The 15,628-nt window shown below is 36.9% G+C and overlaps 1 protein-coding gene across 4 annotated transcripts in view; it reads right to left on the bottom strand.

Annotated features, from left to right (window-relative positions):
* adgb (androglobin) overlaps nt 1-15,628 on the bottom strand; it is a 35,618-nt gene that overhangs the window by 18,096 nt on the left and 1,894 nt on the right. For 3 of the 4 annotated variants that reach the window (XM_028040755.1, XM_028040756.1, XM_028040757.1), the window contains exons 4-22: nt 13,843-13,914; nt 13,570-13,746; nt 11,298-11,437; nt 11,119-11,205; nt 10,743-10,915; nt 10,499-10,543; nt 8,689-8,759; nt 8,191-8,365; nt 7,792-7,845; nt 7,622-7,675; nt 6,755-6,845; nt 6,613-6,645; nt 6,085-6,223; nt 3,256-3,301; nt 2,322-2,412; nt 2,157-2,220; nt 1,909-2,004; nt 756-864; nt 397-547 (exon numbers count right to left, since the gene is read on the bottom strand). In XM_028040755.1, the coding sequence (XP_027896556.1) occupies nt 397-547; nt 756-864; nt 1,909-2,004; nt 2,157-2,220; nt 2,322-2,412; nt 3,256-3,301; nt 6,085-6,223; nt 6,613-6,645; nt 6,755-6,845; nt 7,622-7,675; nt 7,792-7,845; nt 8,191-8,365; nt 8,689-8,759; nt 10,499-10,543; nt 10,743-10,915; nt 11,119-11,205; nt 11,298-11,437; nt 13,570-13,746; nt 13,843-13,914 (1,868 nt within the window). The remainder of the gene's footprint in view (nt 1-396; nt 548-755; nt 865-1,908; nt 2,005-2,156; nt 2,221-2,321; nt 2,413-3,255; nt 3,302-6,084; nt 6,224-6,612; nt 6,646-6,754; nt 6,846-7,621; nt 7,676-7,791; nt 7,846-8,190; nt 8,366-8,688; nt 8,760-10,498; nt 10,544-10,742; nt 10,916-11,118; nt 11,206-11,297; nt 11,438-13,569; nt 13,747-13,842; nt 13,915-15,628) is intronic. The other variant, XM_028040758.1, reaches the window with a different exon arrangement.

Raw genomic sequence — 15,628 nt, 5'->3', positions numbered from 1 at the left:
TGCTGCACACTTGTACCTGACCCCAGAAACTAGGCTTTCTCCTTCTAGGCCAAACTATTGCCATTAATAGAGACGAGGACAGATACTTTTTTGCTGCCTTTCAGGACAACTATAGTGAGAAAATATATGTGCTCACATTATAAGAGCCACTTGTAGATTTTTCGATGGCTGTGAAGGGAAATAATGAACCACTTATTTACCTCTGTAGAAAATAAAAAAAAAATCATATAAGGTATGGATTTCTTATACTATTAGTTCTTTTGTTTTGATGTATAATTGTATGTGGAATCTTTAAGCACCATTGTCCAATAAATTAAGTACTTAACTGATGCCTTTGCTTTTATGTTTATTAGTGAAATGTAATTTTTTTTGGCAGTTTTAACAAATGAGTCCTACCCTGCTGCCAAGCTAAGAACAGCTGCCTTTGAGAAGCTGGTCTTGATAGTGAGAACTGGAAGCTGAGCCTGCAAGCATGTCCAGGACTGAGGTTGAATAAGAAGCGCTGCACACCTGTGTATTCCGAATGACGTTTTCTCAACAGAACATGCTGAAATGGAAAGCATTTCAAATATAATGGTTGTACAGTTTAACATAAATCTAAGTTACAAAATGTTAATGCAGGTAAACACAAACTTTATCATTTTTTAGCAATAACTTGATATACACACACACAACACGCAAGTAAGTTGAGCTTCTTACAGAAACTGCACAGAAAATTATTTTCAGTGTGTGTTCATGTGCAGATAATCCCTTACTCTTTTCACCAGTGTCTCCCCAGTGAAGAAAGGCAGACAAACTGACGAGGATCTCGGAAGGTTCCAGGGAGTCGACAAAAAGATAGTAAGTTCCTCTTACTTCTGAACACTGTGCCAAGAAACACACACAAGACCGATATATTCTTAAATAAAAACTGGAAGAGGACTGAAACAAGAACAAAGGAAAGCTTTATGGAGGAAAAACTTATGTTGAAGGTAAACCCTTAGCAGGGGAAACTGAAGGACAGAAGGTGAAATGCATATTAAATATTTTCTCAGTGTGGTTTTACGTGTACAGTGCTGGCTGCTTGTATTCTATTTTTGAATACTACAAGGGAATTTTGTAATGATTATTTCATTGATTAATGAAAACAAGCTGCCTTCCAGTAAATTCCTACATTTGTCTTGGGGATCAATGCATTTTTTGAAAAATGTGAAATGGGCTTTGTCCAGTCTCATTCTTATTGTTGACTCATGATCAAGGATCTTAACAGAGGTATGTGAAGCCTGCAGGGCTAAATGTTTTAGGTTCTTTCCTGACCGTCCTGGATGAGTTGTTGATGGATAGGAGTAATGGTCACTGCTGAGAAGGTTCACCACAGCTCCATGTTTTCAAAATTTATGGACAAAAGTTACAAAGTGATTTTCTTGAGTCCCAATGTAAATGAGTTAGTATGTTTTCTATTCTTGAATGTCTTAAAATTCGGCCATAATTTTCCATCTTTGGTTAATAGGATAATAGAAAAAAATTGTATAGAAAGATGCTTGGATTTTCAGATGTTTTTCTCTGGAGCATAAAGAAATTTTAATAAAAAAAATAAAGTAGAAAAATGTAAGGAAAGTAAAACAACAATGGTAAACTCAATACTAAATTGATTTTGGGTGGTACTTAATGCTGAATAATCCAGTCCATATTTGATAATGAACATTTTAGTCATAATTAAGTTGATCTAAATAGCTTACCATTTACTTTTTCACATATTGTCAAGGTTGATTTGGAGAGCTTTTTTGTGTTTACTCGTATTATCTTTGTCTTTAGTTAAAATCCATTAGGTGATTGGTAACTTTGGAATGCCAAAATAAAAGAAAGAAATAGACTAAATCTATAAAGGAGAAAATCATTTTTCTAAAATGTGTGTGTTTGCATATGTACCTCAGCACTTGCTATATCCACAGATCTATTGGTAGGATATTGACAAGAGATTCCAGAGCCGCTGACACTACCCATATCTCTTGAGAGGAGAGTACTCTGATGATAAAGGAACAGTCAGGTATCAGTTATCACAATAATCAGTATTAAGATAATATACAAAGCACAAACCAATGAAATGTCAGGAAACAGCATGTTAAAAATGCAGATATTAGTCATTTATTCTGAGATGCTCTTTTTTTTTTTCTTACCTTGAATTGTAATTTCTGGATATGGTGAGAGTACATCTGGGGTTTGTGAAAGACCAACAATGACCTGAAGAAAAACAACAAAGGAAGATTTTTTTTATTTTTATTTCACCCAACCATTACTTCATGCACTGTAATGTTTCTTGCTTTCATTTGCATTTGTCTCACTGAAAACATTTTGAAAAGTCATCCATGTCCACCCATGTGGTCAGTAGAGGTTTGGCGTTCTTGACTGTAGGATCTTTAATTGATAGTTGTTCTGGAAGGAAGTGGATTGAACTTAGGTCAATAATTCATCATGACTACAGGAATGTTTGTCTTTGAAGCACACACACTAAATCATTATATAAGGAACAAAATAATGACCTTTTTGAGACGATTAATAACTGAAATGAGTGGCGCTTTTCATGTTACAGTGATAGTTCTAGTCTCAAAATGCTGCAAGTAAATGTATGTGAGTCATAGCAAGTTATCCTAGACTCAAATCATTACAGCAAGTTGAACTGGCCAAACTCCCACATAAAGGCACAGTGTAAGCACACATGCACGTCCATACTCCCACTCAAACTCCCACCATCTCTGTGCATCCTGTCCAAAGTCACAGACATATGCATGCATACAGGCTCCATCTCAAAAAAAAAAAAAGAAAACACACGAGCACATGCAAACGGTCTACCCCCGAGCTCTACTTGAAGCGAGATTCTGATCAGTAAGCTGAGCCTGCGAGGGCAAGCGTCTCTGCCGCTGAGCAATGGTGGTCTGCAAACTCAAACTGCAGGTGTTACTAAGCAACTAAAAAGGGGCAGAGAAGAGGCAGAGAATCGGTTTGATGTCACAAGCTGAAATTTCAATCCTGTCTTCTTCAAATGTTCGCTTCGCCCACAGAGAGACAGAAAGATGGGTGCAAATATTTCCCATCATAGTAACTAGGCTGAACTCCATGGAGGCTTTCAACTAGACCAAATTTAGTAACATTTCATGATGTATAATGAAAGACCTTGTGTAATTTGTCTTATAATCAAATATTTGACTTTTTACAAAGCGGTTTTCCACACAGATATTCTTTTAAGTAGTGAAAATATTGCATGGAAATAGCATTTACCAATGTACATCTGATCAGTGTCCTTTATCTTGTCCTCTGCTGTAACCTAGAGGGATAATAAGAGACAGAAAAAAAGGGAGAGAGGCATGAACTGTGGGACGCTGACAGAGTACCACTGCGAGAGATATGCTTCTACCCTCTAGTTATTCCACGCCAGCTGTGGTGTTGTGCCATTCTCACCCGACACAGAGACACAGTTTAATGTGACAGGGCCTGCTCCGCCCCAACTAAAATCACCACCAGGGAATACCAGCTCTAATTTACTTTGAATGCAAGTGACAGAGGAGGAGTTGTTGTGTTGTGTAGTTTGTTACTCCTTTTAGAGGTGATTCACACAGTGGCTCTGATTTCCCTGTAAGTCTGCCCAGTCCTTTAAAGTTATAGCACTAATGAGTCAGAATTATATACTTGAAATGTTTTCTTAAGCTATTTTCCCTCTCGTTTCCCCTTCTTGTCCTCTCAGTCTGCCACTAAATACTCCTGGCTGCTTTTACTTGAAGCGTTTTACTATTAAGAAAGAAAGTGAGGGAAATTATTGAAGTTAAGGATAAAAGGACTCAATCTGAGTGAGGATTTAATCAAATACATTCAGAACATCTAGGTACAGTTTTTCCACACAGTACACTTTCACATGGTACATGGTATTTTTACTGGGATTTTAGGTGACAGGCCAAAACATGGTCTCTTTCTTTAAAGAAAGACTTCTAAGAGAGACTTTACTATTACCATTTTCCCATAAAGACCAGACTTGAGGTGCACGTAAGTAATAGTTGTCCTGTTGACAAAATCTCCTATCCAAGCTGTGTTTCTCTGCAGGTCCTCCAGAGTTATCGTGAGCCTTTGCTGTCTTCTCTACTGAATGCTGTTTGCCAGAGAGAAGACCTGACTTGTGAATGCAACTAAATGTATTTTATTTCATTTATGTTATCTGAGCAAAGGGGGCCAAACACAAAAGCTGGAGTACTTCCATTTTCTTGTAAAAAATTTAAAACACAAGTATCATTTTCCTTCATATTTTCCTATATTATTAAATGAAAAAAAATATATTGAACTTTCAGGTTGTAAGTGATGAAATGAAACACATTGGAGTATTTAGATTTCAATTATACCAATTTATTCCTAATTTACAGTGCCATAAAATGAGCTTTGCTGTGAGCTTAATTTAAGCAAATTTAAAAAAAAAAACAAAGTGATTGTTCCAGAAAAGTAGGTCTTTGATATCAAAGCCAACTACAAGAAGATGTGCCCATGTCTCACTGATCTAAACCTTCCTCCCTTTAAGTCTTTGTCGAAAAACATTCCCTTGAGGAACCAATCTGGTGAATGTCCAAGGGTTTGCTCAGTTCTGAACAAGAATTATCATTTTGTATTGTGTAGCTTCAAAGTATCCCCCGCCAAGACTCTCTGACTCAGAGACAGACAGAGAGTGTGTCTGCTGCTGCATGTGAGTCACCACTTATTCAAATAAGTACCCAGAGAGTCAGACAGACGGAAAGAGGCATTGTGATCGGGAGACACACTTGACCTCCTCTCTACCACTGTAAAAAAGCTCTGCTGCAACAGAAATGCCAATATGCAGATGTCTATGTAAGTTGGCAAAAGTTCATAAAACTTTAAGTCATGCAATGTTTTCTATACCCATCAATGAGACTACTCATCTGTGTGGTGAGATGGGATTTTGAGACTGGATATTCTAAATATTGGAGATTACAACAATAAAGCAAATAAATAACAAAGCTGTAAGTTTGGATGACCATCCGACCATTTAATAAGTAAAAGCAGGGAGCTTGTATAATGAGCTAACAGTATAAATCCTACTCCAGGAGAGGGTACTAATGATGTCATGTGATGGCACCTCCCTTTTGTCCTGGAGTCAGCAGCAGAGCTTAATTCTATTGGTCAGGGTTAACAAAAACAGTGGGAGGGGAAAACGGAGCAAGAAACCCTTTTTGCTTGATTCACAGTCTCAGCATGTGATCCACCATGTGCTCGCCATGAAAAGTGTCACACATGACACATGCAAACTGATCTGAGAAGTCTGCACACAAAAATCTAATTAGCATGCCAACACTGTCCTAACCTACCCGCCCTATAACTGCTCAGAGTTACACAAAAGGGCGATTAATATGAATGCTATTTTTTCCTGCATATGCTGGGGGTGGAGTATAATAATGAAGCCCCCGAGAGATGTAGACACTCATGGCTCACCATCTAATTGCAGTCCTTTTTTCATCAGCATAGTACATGACACCTCCCTGTACGACACCTATGCACCACCACACTGCAGAGTCTTTTCATGCTTTGCACCTATGGACTTATCACTTTCTATCCATTTTTAAGCCCCTTTTCATATTCTGTTCTATTGCACATTAGTTGCCTCTCTGTGCTCCTTGCCATCCTTGCTTCTGTCTTCGTCTCAGACAGAAGCAAGGATATGTCTCCTGCTTTGAATGCTAGCCTCTGGTATTTCCCTTTCTGAGCTGGTTCTTTCTTTAGTCCAAATGTGCCTCTGGTCAGTGGTGGCCTGACCAGGAGATAACAGAAGTGACTTTGAGATTGGTGGATGGCAGCCGTGCTGTCACAAACACACGGGACTCTACTGATCAGCCTTCAGCTGCATGGATAATGACTCTAAAGAGGTGTGGGGGCACAAGAATGAAACAATGGAAGGTAGTAACAAAAAGCTACAAAATATCACTTTTTTACAGCACTGAAATACAATTTCACAAAGATCCTAAAATCCGTAGAAGCCATCAGTCCATTTCTCCTGAAAGGTTAAGTTTTACATGTTAAATCCATTTATTCTAAATTTATATATTAAAAGCACACCTGTGGAGACACCTTCAGTTCTCCAGTGCTGCTTGGCTCAGCTGCTTCAGGTTCATGTCTGTCTGCCTCCTCTGACTCAGTAATCGCAAACATACTGGGTTTACGGGAACGCTTCCTTGTTGTGCTCACCTTGGTCTCTCTGCCACATAAAAACACATTGTCATTATAATAAATGGAACAAATCATTTTACCCAGAAAACAGTTATGAATGCTAAGAACAAAATTTCTACCTTAAATTACTGGATAATAAAAAATGCATAATATTTATATCTTACAGTTCTGAGCAAGTAATCTTGCAATGCCATTTTGCATCAAAGGACAGAGAGAAACATAAGTAGCATCATTTTTGGGTTAGAACAACATATGGGGTCAGTTTTCCTGCTTTTCTTACCTTAGTGATAAGGAAGCAAGAAATAATATAGTATTAGCACAATTTTAAAAGCTATTATTAGAAGAAAATAGCATCTTGCAAAAATAGAAAGAACAGTTCAACTTGATTTCATATTTTGATCATTTAAAAGAACATACGGTTCTGGGACGGAGGATTCACTGCTTATGTCACTGCAGAAAAACAAAAGCCAATATTAAAAGACAATAGTATCTTGCAAAACCAAAACAGAAAAAAACAATTCAACACTGTTTCATTTTTTGGTCATTCAAAAGAACGTACGGTTCTGGGACGCCTCCAGTGATTGTGGCACTGCGAAAAACAAAAGTGCTGGTAACCTCAATGAATTTCTCATGTGATGGCTCAGGTTCCTCTGCAAATGGAGAAAAATTAAAAACTCGGAACATATCATGCCAACATTACTTGATCAGTCAGAGATCAGCAGTTGCCGGGTACAAAGAGCTATTTAGTACCAGAAGTTATGTACCAGCACAGCTCATATTTTCATGTTAGAATGTAATACTGGTTGACCTTTTTTTAACAGGTAGTGTCTGGCGGGTCAGAATGGGTTCAACACTCTCTGACAAAACAACTACCAGCTCTGACTCTCCTCAGGGATGTTTTATCTTCACTATTATTTATTCTATACACCAACACAAAATACACAAGTACTTTTACAAATAGACAATTAAGTAAATATACTGATGACACAAACCTGGTAAGCCTTTTAAATAACAAGAGGACCAGTCCTGAACTTCTTCGTTAACTAGTTCAAAACATCTAAACTAATTCTGAACACGACTAAAACAGAAGAAATGACTATAGACTTCAGGAAGCTTCAGTCATTATCTCCAACCTTCATCAATGCAGAGCAGATTAAGACCATTTCTTGCTACATGAACCTGGGCATGGTTCTGGACTGTAATTTAAAGTGGGACTCATGGAGTGATTTTATCAGCAACAAAGCTCAGTAGAGACTGTAGTTTTGAAAGACAGACAGACAGCATGGCAATGCTACAGAGGTTCAGAAGAGATCCTTAACAAGCAAGTGACCACAGCCACAAAGGGACCACTTTGCAGAACACAGCAAAAATATACATGGACAAAGTCAAAAGGAAGGCAAACAACATTATAGTAGACAATACACACCTTTTATGAACTTTATTTTAGGTGTTTTCTTCAGGGCTAAGGTACTGCATTCCTCTATTCTCAAGAAACAGGACAATAATTTATTTCATGCCACTTTTCCAATCATGGACAAAATATACATGGACAGAGTTATGAGGAAGGCAAACAAGGTTATAGCAGACAATACATACCCCTTAAGATCTTCATATGAGATGACTCCCTCAGGGATAAGGAACTGCCTTCTTCTATGCTCAAGAAACAGAACAAAATTTGTCTTTCATACCACAAGAAATTAAATCATTAGACAGTAAAAAGGTACCATAAATTGTGGAGGCATTCAAATCCCTTTGTTATTAATGTCATAGTATAATGTGTGTATGTATGTCTTTTCATGTAAATTCTTGCTGACAATGCTGCAAACCAATCATGCAATCAATCAATCAATCAAATCTATCCAGTTAGCCAACACACTGTGGAATTGCCTGCACCTTGCTTGTTTGATATACTCCCATGCATTCTCTTCCAGTTTTCTTTTCACCATGCTTTTATTTCCAAACATAATTCAATGTCTCCTTTTCTCTTTTTCTTACTTTGAGGCTCAGAAGTGACTACTATCTTCTTGCGCAGACGGATGAGTTTCCATCGGGATACCATCTTAGCTTTGGGAGGAGGTGTCAGCGAACATGAACGGGTTTTGGTCAACAGGACAACATGGCTGTGCAGCATCGACAAACCATAAAACCGTAAAAGCTCTGAGGAAGTTGCCTGTATGACCACAAATGTCAGATGCACGGAAATAAAAACATCTTCAGCGAAAGTTATAAATACTTGTTTAAAACAGGAAAGTTAAAAGTATTTGGCTCTTACAGATTTCTGCTTATTTTTGTTTTTGCCACACAGATCATTAAATAAGTGTCAATTTGAGATAAATATAACTATAGAAAACAAAATCCAGCATTCAAATAATCATTTTGTTAACTATCCAAATGTGAAAAGGTGCCTGCCCAATTAATCCTAATAAATGGCTGTGACAGCATTTAAACCTGAAGTAGCCAGCAAGAGCAGAAGAACACTAGAAACATAAATACCGTTTGAACAAGCCCAAAAGAATCTTGTAGAGAAGGGTAGAAGCTGGCACATACTGCAACTTTTAGAGGACCTGAAAAATACCAATAAATATGGTCTAAAGATCTGTAACCAATACAAAAGTGAGATGAAATTGAGGTGTGCATTTTCAACTTGCCCTCTTTACAATGTTATCACTAATAACATATAGTGCAACCAACCATCTTCAGAAATGAGCTTATTAGTAAACTGAGGTTATCAGTGTGCATATTATCTCATAAAAACATCTGTAAATGAAGCTTTACAGTGAATGCCTTAGAGGTTCGTTAGACAACAATAGAGGGCAAAAGTCATTCACTGTGTTCCCCAAGGAACACAGTAGACTTCTCAGGGAGTAACCTGTGTAGTCGTTTTAACCAGGGCCATACAATAAAATATCCAAAGCTTGAGAGATATAATGTTCACAAATAGAGTGTGTCACAATAGCTGTCCATCCCAGACATAGCCATTATCTAATCCGACAGGCTGGGTAAAGAGAGGATTCATTAGAGAATCAGGAGTTGAAATTGGCTAATTGCCAAATCTCAGGTAAATTTATGAAGTAGCAGGTATTGGGTAACTTTGATCAACCTACAAAAAGGGTGAGTTTGCGGTCTAAATTGAAAAAATTGATTACATTTCTACAAAAAAAGAAGAAAAAAAAACACTTTGAAAAAAGGGCTGCACTGCAGTGCACTTGGTTGCAGCAAGGTGGTCCTAGGAATGAATCCTGGCCTGGGGTCTTTATGCATGGAGTTTGCATGCTTTTTATGTGTCTGCATGGGTTCTCTCCAAGTAGTTTAACTTCCTCCAAAATCTCCAAAACATGGCTGTTAGGTTAATTGGTCTCTCTAAATTGTCCAGGAGTGAGTGTGCACATGCATGGCTGTTTGTCCTAAGTTGTTCTGTGATGGACAAACATACTGTCCAGGGTGTACGAGGCCTCTCGGCCAATGACTACTGGACATAGGCAGTAGCACCCACGGGCCTGCAAAGATAATGATTGTACGGATGGATGGATGAACAGGAAAAACTAAAATGGAATGTGGAGGAAAAAAAATACATACACATTTAACAGGGCCCTAAAGAACTTAACTTTGTATAAATTTGTGAATAATACAAATACTATAAAGACATAAGTTTGAAACTAATAGTTGCTTGTGAAATTTTGAATGGCTGGTAAAATGTTTCTTCTATTAGCCATTGTTGCTGGTGAAAGACATTTATTTCCATCAGGGTGAAGAGGTAGAAAGTGGCCAGTGGTAGAGCTGTAGGAGCAGCAGAGATGCAACACTCTGGCAGATTCTGCTAACATGATAGCTGTTTTTTATGCACTCCCCAAGCCTGGCCTTTAGGGAAGAGTGACAAGAAGATGTTCATTGCTTAAAGAAATCCCTCAGTAGCGCTGCTTGAAATGTACCACAAGCCATGTATCTGACAAAGAAAAGATATGGAAGGAGGTCAAATTTTAGGTGTAAATAGCTTTACTCTGCCAAGGCTATTTACATTTAAGAGGGCTTGGGAAAGAAAGATATAGGAGTCTATTGTAAAAACAAAACAGAACCAGTAGGTAAAAAAGAGAAAGGTTTAAAATATTTGGTAGCTGAAAATGACTTGGTGCCATACAACCAACAAAAAACCCCAACTTTTGTCTGTCTTTATCCAGATTTTTAACATAGTGTTAATGCCATTTTACTATCTGCTATATGAATTGAACAGTCCCACTTTATCATAAAATGGTCTTTTTAAATTATCTTCAGATAAAATTTATCTCTGAGAATGTCTAATTCCTACCTGGATCAGCCAAGTAAGAATAGATGGAGGCTCTCCTGGATTTATCTACATGGATGCAAAAGAAGATAATACCAAGAAATGAGACATAAATTAACATACATACTGGATATGGCCAGATGTTAGATGATTGGTTAACTAATTTAATACCAGATGCAATTTAGAAATATTATGTAGGCATTAATCTGTTCATAAATGTGTATTTCAGTGAAAATGAATGTGTGCCTAATTATGCAACAATCTGGACCTGTGCTTTTTTCTGTCTCCTGGACCAGACTCTTATTGTCATGAGGAATGGAATCTGTCCCTCCAGCTTGATCGTCACTGTCAGAGAACGACGTTCCCAAACCCGTATCATCGTGTGTAAATTTAGGAATGGCGTCTAGAAGGAAATTCCATATTTTCCCTGAGTCCTTTGGCCTAAAAGGGTGTAAAGGAGAACAGAATTAGTTTAAGACAATATGACTCATTGTAAAAAAAAAAAAAATAAGATGCATTAATAGTGAAATTGCAAATGTGTTATGTGTTTTTTATCTAGAATGTATTTAGTGTTTTGGGTGTGACATCCTGAGTTGCAGAGAACTGTTTATAACAAACATCCAGCAGATTGGTAAAAATCTTACGCTATAGGACTGATTACTGGCATCCAGCCAGTGAGGGAGTGGATAAAGGTGAAATCACCCATCTCACCACCAACCCTGAAAACTGGACTGAGAAAAAAAACAAACATCAAAACTGGTTAAAAATATGCTAACTGTAGTATGTAAAATGCTTAATTATGTTGTAAAACACAGTAACTTACATTGTGCAGGCTATTTTAATTAGAGCTTTAGCCAACAGCATTGGCCAAATCTCTGACTGACAAGTAGAGGCAGGGAGAAGAAGATTATTCTCCTCATCAAATGGCATGTTATCATCCACAGTCATCTTTCTCCAGGAACCCTGAGGGTAAAGAGGGAGAATAGAAGAAACTGAATGAGCTTTCAGATAGAGTGGAAGAAATATGCTATATTAGTCACCCAGTTTTTTATGTAAACATTAAGACTAATATATCACTCTTGCGTTAGTGAATTTCTGATTTTCTTTGCGGTCTAACTGATTTTAATTTTTAGTAAACTGAAAAAAGTACAAAAAATGTAGGTGTTGTAAGCTGATGGGTTTTACAGAACAAAAATAAATAGGAGTTTTTAGTTTTGATGCACTTTATGAGCAGAGAACAATCCTCTTTGTATTTTGACCAACCAATCACTTATCAAAGACGATCATAGGAATATTGGTGCTGTCCGATCTTTGGACAATAGATTAAAGCTATTCAGAACATAAGCCATTCTTGAAAGTTATAATTTTCATGAATCTACATTTCTATTATAAGGAAGTTCTGTGGTTCCAGGGCAGCATGTGGCATAGCACCTTTGACCAAAAATTATTTTTGAATAAAAGCTATGCTTATAGATACAAAGATGCTCGTTTCGACAGTCATCCATCTTTTCTGGAGTGTATGATAATATGGCACTAACAGTACGTGGAATATTTTTACTTAGTCTTTTTATATCATAAAAAAAATATTTGCTTTAAGTAATTGCATTTTTATATTTATTTTAAAAGCCACTGGAAGTGTTCAGTTGAAAATATTTTGCAAAAAATATCTTACTGTAGAAATTCAGTGTTTCGTCATCATAAAACCCCAAAAGTAATAAAACTGTAATTATTTGATTTTACCACAAAACATTGTAAATACTATGCTGAACATTTATAAAAAACTAAACTGGAACTTTAAAATAATGTTAGGTAATTAGTTAACATTAAAAAATGTACAACACTGTCCCTTGTTTGAATAATGGCATGTAGCAACACTGTAGCAGACTGGATGTTGTTTTACAGATATTGTAAAAATTACAGTTTTTGCCCAATGAGGGAAGTGTATAGGTAATATGGGTAACTCTAGTAATAATGACGAGTTACATTTATTGCATGCTAACTTTGGGCTTCATGCTTTTCTCCATTCTACCTTCTAGCAATTACTGTTATTAGGTTTAGAGTAATAGATTGTTACACTATAAGTCTGTCTGCTAACTATAAAGAAAATAAGCAGTCAGGTGACATGTCTGATTGCTCACAACCATATATTTTACTTATCAGAAAAGTGTGAACAAGCACTGCAAACCTCTGTAGAACAGAGGCAGGGAAGGGTGGAACACTTAGTTTCTCACTTGTTCTTTTTAGCTCCAGGAATATATATTTCCCCAAAGAGGAGGCTCTTGATGTGGTCAAAGGATGAGGTGAAGTATAGTGCAAGATAGTGAGTATAGGGAGAGACTTTAAAAACACAAGATAATCGTATGCAAGACAAACTGAGGACTAAAATGTAAATAAGTTATTTGCACATTGCAGAAACCTGAACAAATAAAGAAGCTAAGCAGTCAGAGCAAAAATGCGACAAGGAAACAGGAAAGGAGGATGGGGGGCTGGGTGCCTAATAGCATCTCAACAACCATCTGTTGGGATGCTATGGTTGGCATGGAAAGTGATGCCTACAACTGTGTTATGCTTGTTTGTCAAAGCAAGAATCAGCAATATAATAAATCTTTTTCCCAGTTGACCCAAGCTGTTGTGGAGAAAAGAACTGACCCCCCCCCCCCCCAAAAAAAACAATCACTTTAGTGGTCTGTAAGATGCACACAAACTCACAAAGTGGAGTTTTAAGCTATACCCAAGAGAAAGATTTTTAATTTTGACCCGCTTTACAGAAACAAAATTGTAAATACAAAATAATATAACTGCAACCAAGGTGTAACTATCGAACTTGAGTCTTGAGAAACCTCAGACTCGTGTTAAGCCTTATCTATTCAACATATCCATTTTGCTACACCAGTGAGACTGATTGATTTTAGCTCAGAGAACAAGATTCTCATATCCCTCCCTCTAATTCAGTTCATTCACATTTTCATTGACTAAATCTGATATAATCTCCTGTATAAAGAAATGAAACACTGTGCCTTCATACACGCATGATTACAAAACTACTGTGACTTCAGGAATGTCTTTATGAATGTATGTTTTTCTGACAGGCTTACCATCCAGTAAAGTCTGATCACATATTTCCCATAGCTGTTATAAAGTGGCACATGACCTTTCACCACGTCACACATTGAGTAGATGTGCTCCCAGGGTTTCCAGCTGTCTTGTTGGAAGGCTGACTCTGTATAAAGCATCCATACAATATGGATCTCACTGATGATCCACCTCATCAGCTTAGCAGAGAAGACAGGCAAAAATTACCGTCAGTACAAGTGTTACATGGTCAATGCAGAAGTAATATTTACACGTAGAACATGTTAAAAACTAACCTCACAACCAAACAAATGATTGTTGGGGGAGACCAGGTCAAAGTCCGTTTTGTTTTCAACCACAGTGACATCCTAAAAACGACAGATACTGACTTGCCTATAAGATATTTGGCTATTCAACACAACTATGATATAAATACATACAAATGAAAACATATTTACATACACAGTATAAAAAACATACACAACCTTAGTTTTTTTGTAACAATATAACACACTAAACTCTTTCTTCCTGTCAGAAAATGTGTCAAGTTTGTGAGCCACTTTGCTAGCACAGCTTTCTAGGTCTGTCCACAATCTTTCACAAATCTGCTCTCGAGCTTCAGTTTCATAATGGGACATGATAAGGGTAAGGTTTCTGTGCATTTGCAAACCAGAATCTGGCTTTTTTTAAATTGCTTTTTGGGGAAAAAAAATCTTCTTCCTCTCTGACTGTATAGGATTTGTTTCACTGTGGAAAATGACATTCTTGTCAGCTTCAGACAGAATCTTCACAAGGATGTTGCTTCATGTCTGATGGATACACAAATCTTGCACCAAATGTATGTCTCCACAAAAATTGTGTGCCAAAATTTGTGGTGCACATACAATTCCATCGTTTTGAACCGTATCGTTTTGAACATGGTGTTTGTACTTGCAAATATTGCCTGAACAGATTGTCATGGTTCATTCAGGCATCGGAAATTTGTACCAAAGAATGAACTAGACTTGAGAAGGTCCACATTGACATTTCTAACTCTCTTGTCACATTTATTTTAAATGTTCTTATGACACAAAAGCAAACAAAACCTCTACTTAACTTAGATGTTGTGTGTTAACCAGTTATTTAATCAGAGGCTTAGAAAGCCATGTCATTATAATATGGACTTTCTTAAATAGTTTGGGTGTAGGTAACCTACAGAACTTCAGGAAAGTGACCAAAAACACTCATTATTCTGATAATAATTACATAAAATATCTTTGGTAAACCTAACTGACACAATAGAGAAAACATTAAGACTAAATTAATGTCAAACAGTGGAAATAAATGGTTGTGTGCATTTTATACAGTAGCATATACAATTTTAACTGAATATAAACAAATACACAATTTATGTAGTAATCTACTGTCAAAGGCCAATATAACATGCAATTCAAGGTCCTTAAATTTAAATAAGGAATTTAAATTGAAATGCATATATTTAAATGTATGCATTTAAATAAAATACTAATACTGTTTTATTTATGCCTGTCCTGCATCAGATGTCAGAAACACAGGTTTACTGCTAAAGAAGGACGTTTTTGTTGTTCAAACTGAAGCAACCTTTTTCAAGGACATTAAATCATTTCTTTCATAATGTGCATCTTCAGCAAGACAGACAGATTTTTCAGAAGAGTTTCTGCTTCCTTCTGTATGGCTGATTGCTTCCTTGATTAGCCTCTGCTCCTTTTGTATGAAACCATTGAATTCGTTTTGACTTCTTGAGTGAAAAGGCACCATCTGACTTGGCAAAGACTGATTCAAAATAACAGGAAGCTTCCAGTTAGTAAGTGGTCCATACACCAATGTGAAAAGTAAAGTGATGAAATTACACTTAATTGGAGAAGGTTAGAGAATATATCTGTATACTTTTCACATTGTGATGCAAGGAGAAATGTACTTTAGGGATTTATTCCTGAGTAAATTACCCTAGGTATTCAATTAGCAGATAAATACTTGACAGGTAGGTAAATCTATATGGAGCTAAATGCCGTTGAATCATAGAAGAACAACTGCTGCAGGCTGTGAAAACACTAGCGGCAGGGG

The sequence above is a fragment of the Xiphophorus couchianus genome, chromosome 15 (assembly GCF_001444195.1).
Source record: "Xiphophorus couchianus chromosome 15, X_couchianus-1.0, whole genome shotgun sequence".
NCBI classification, from domain to species: Eukaryota; Metazoa; Chordata; class Actinopteri; order Cyprinodontiformes; family Poeciliidae; genus Xiphophorus; species Xiphophorus couchianus.
The sequence above is the reverse complement of the archived record's forward strand: the minus strand, read 5'-3'. Positions and strand labels throughout refer to the sequence as shown.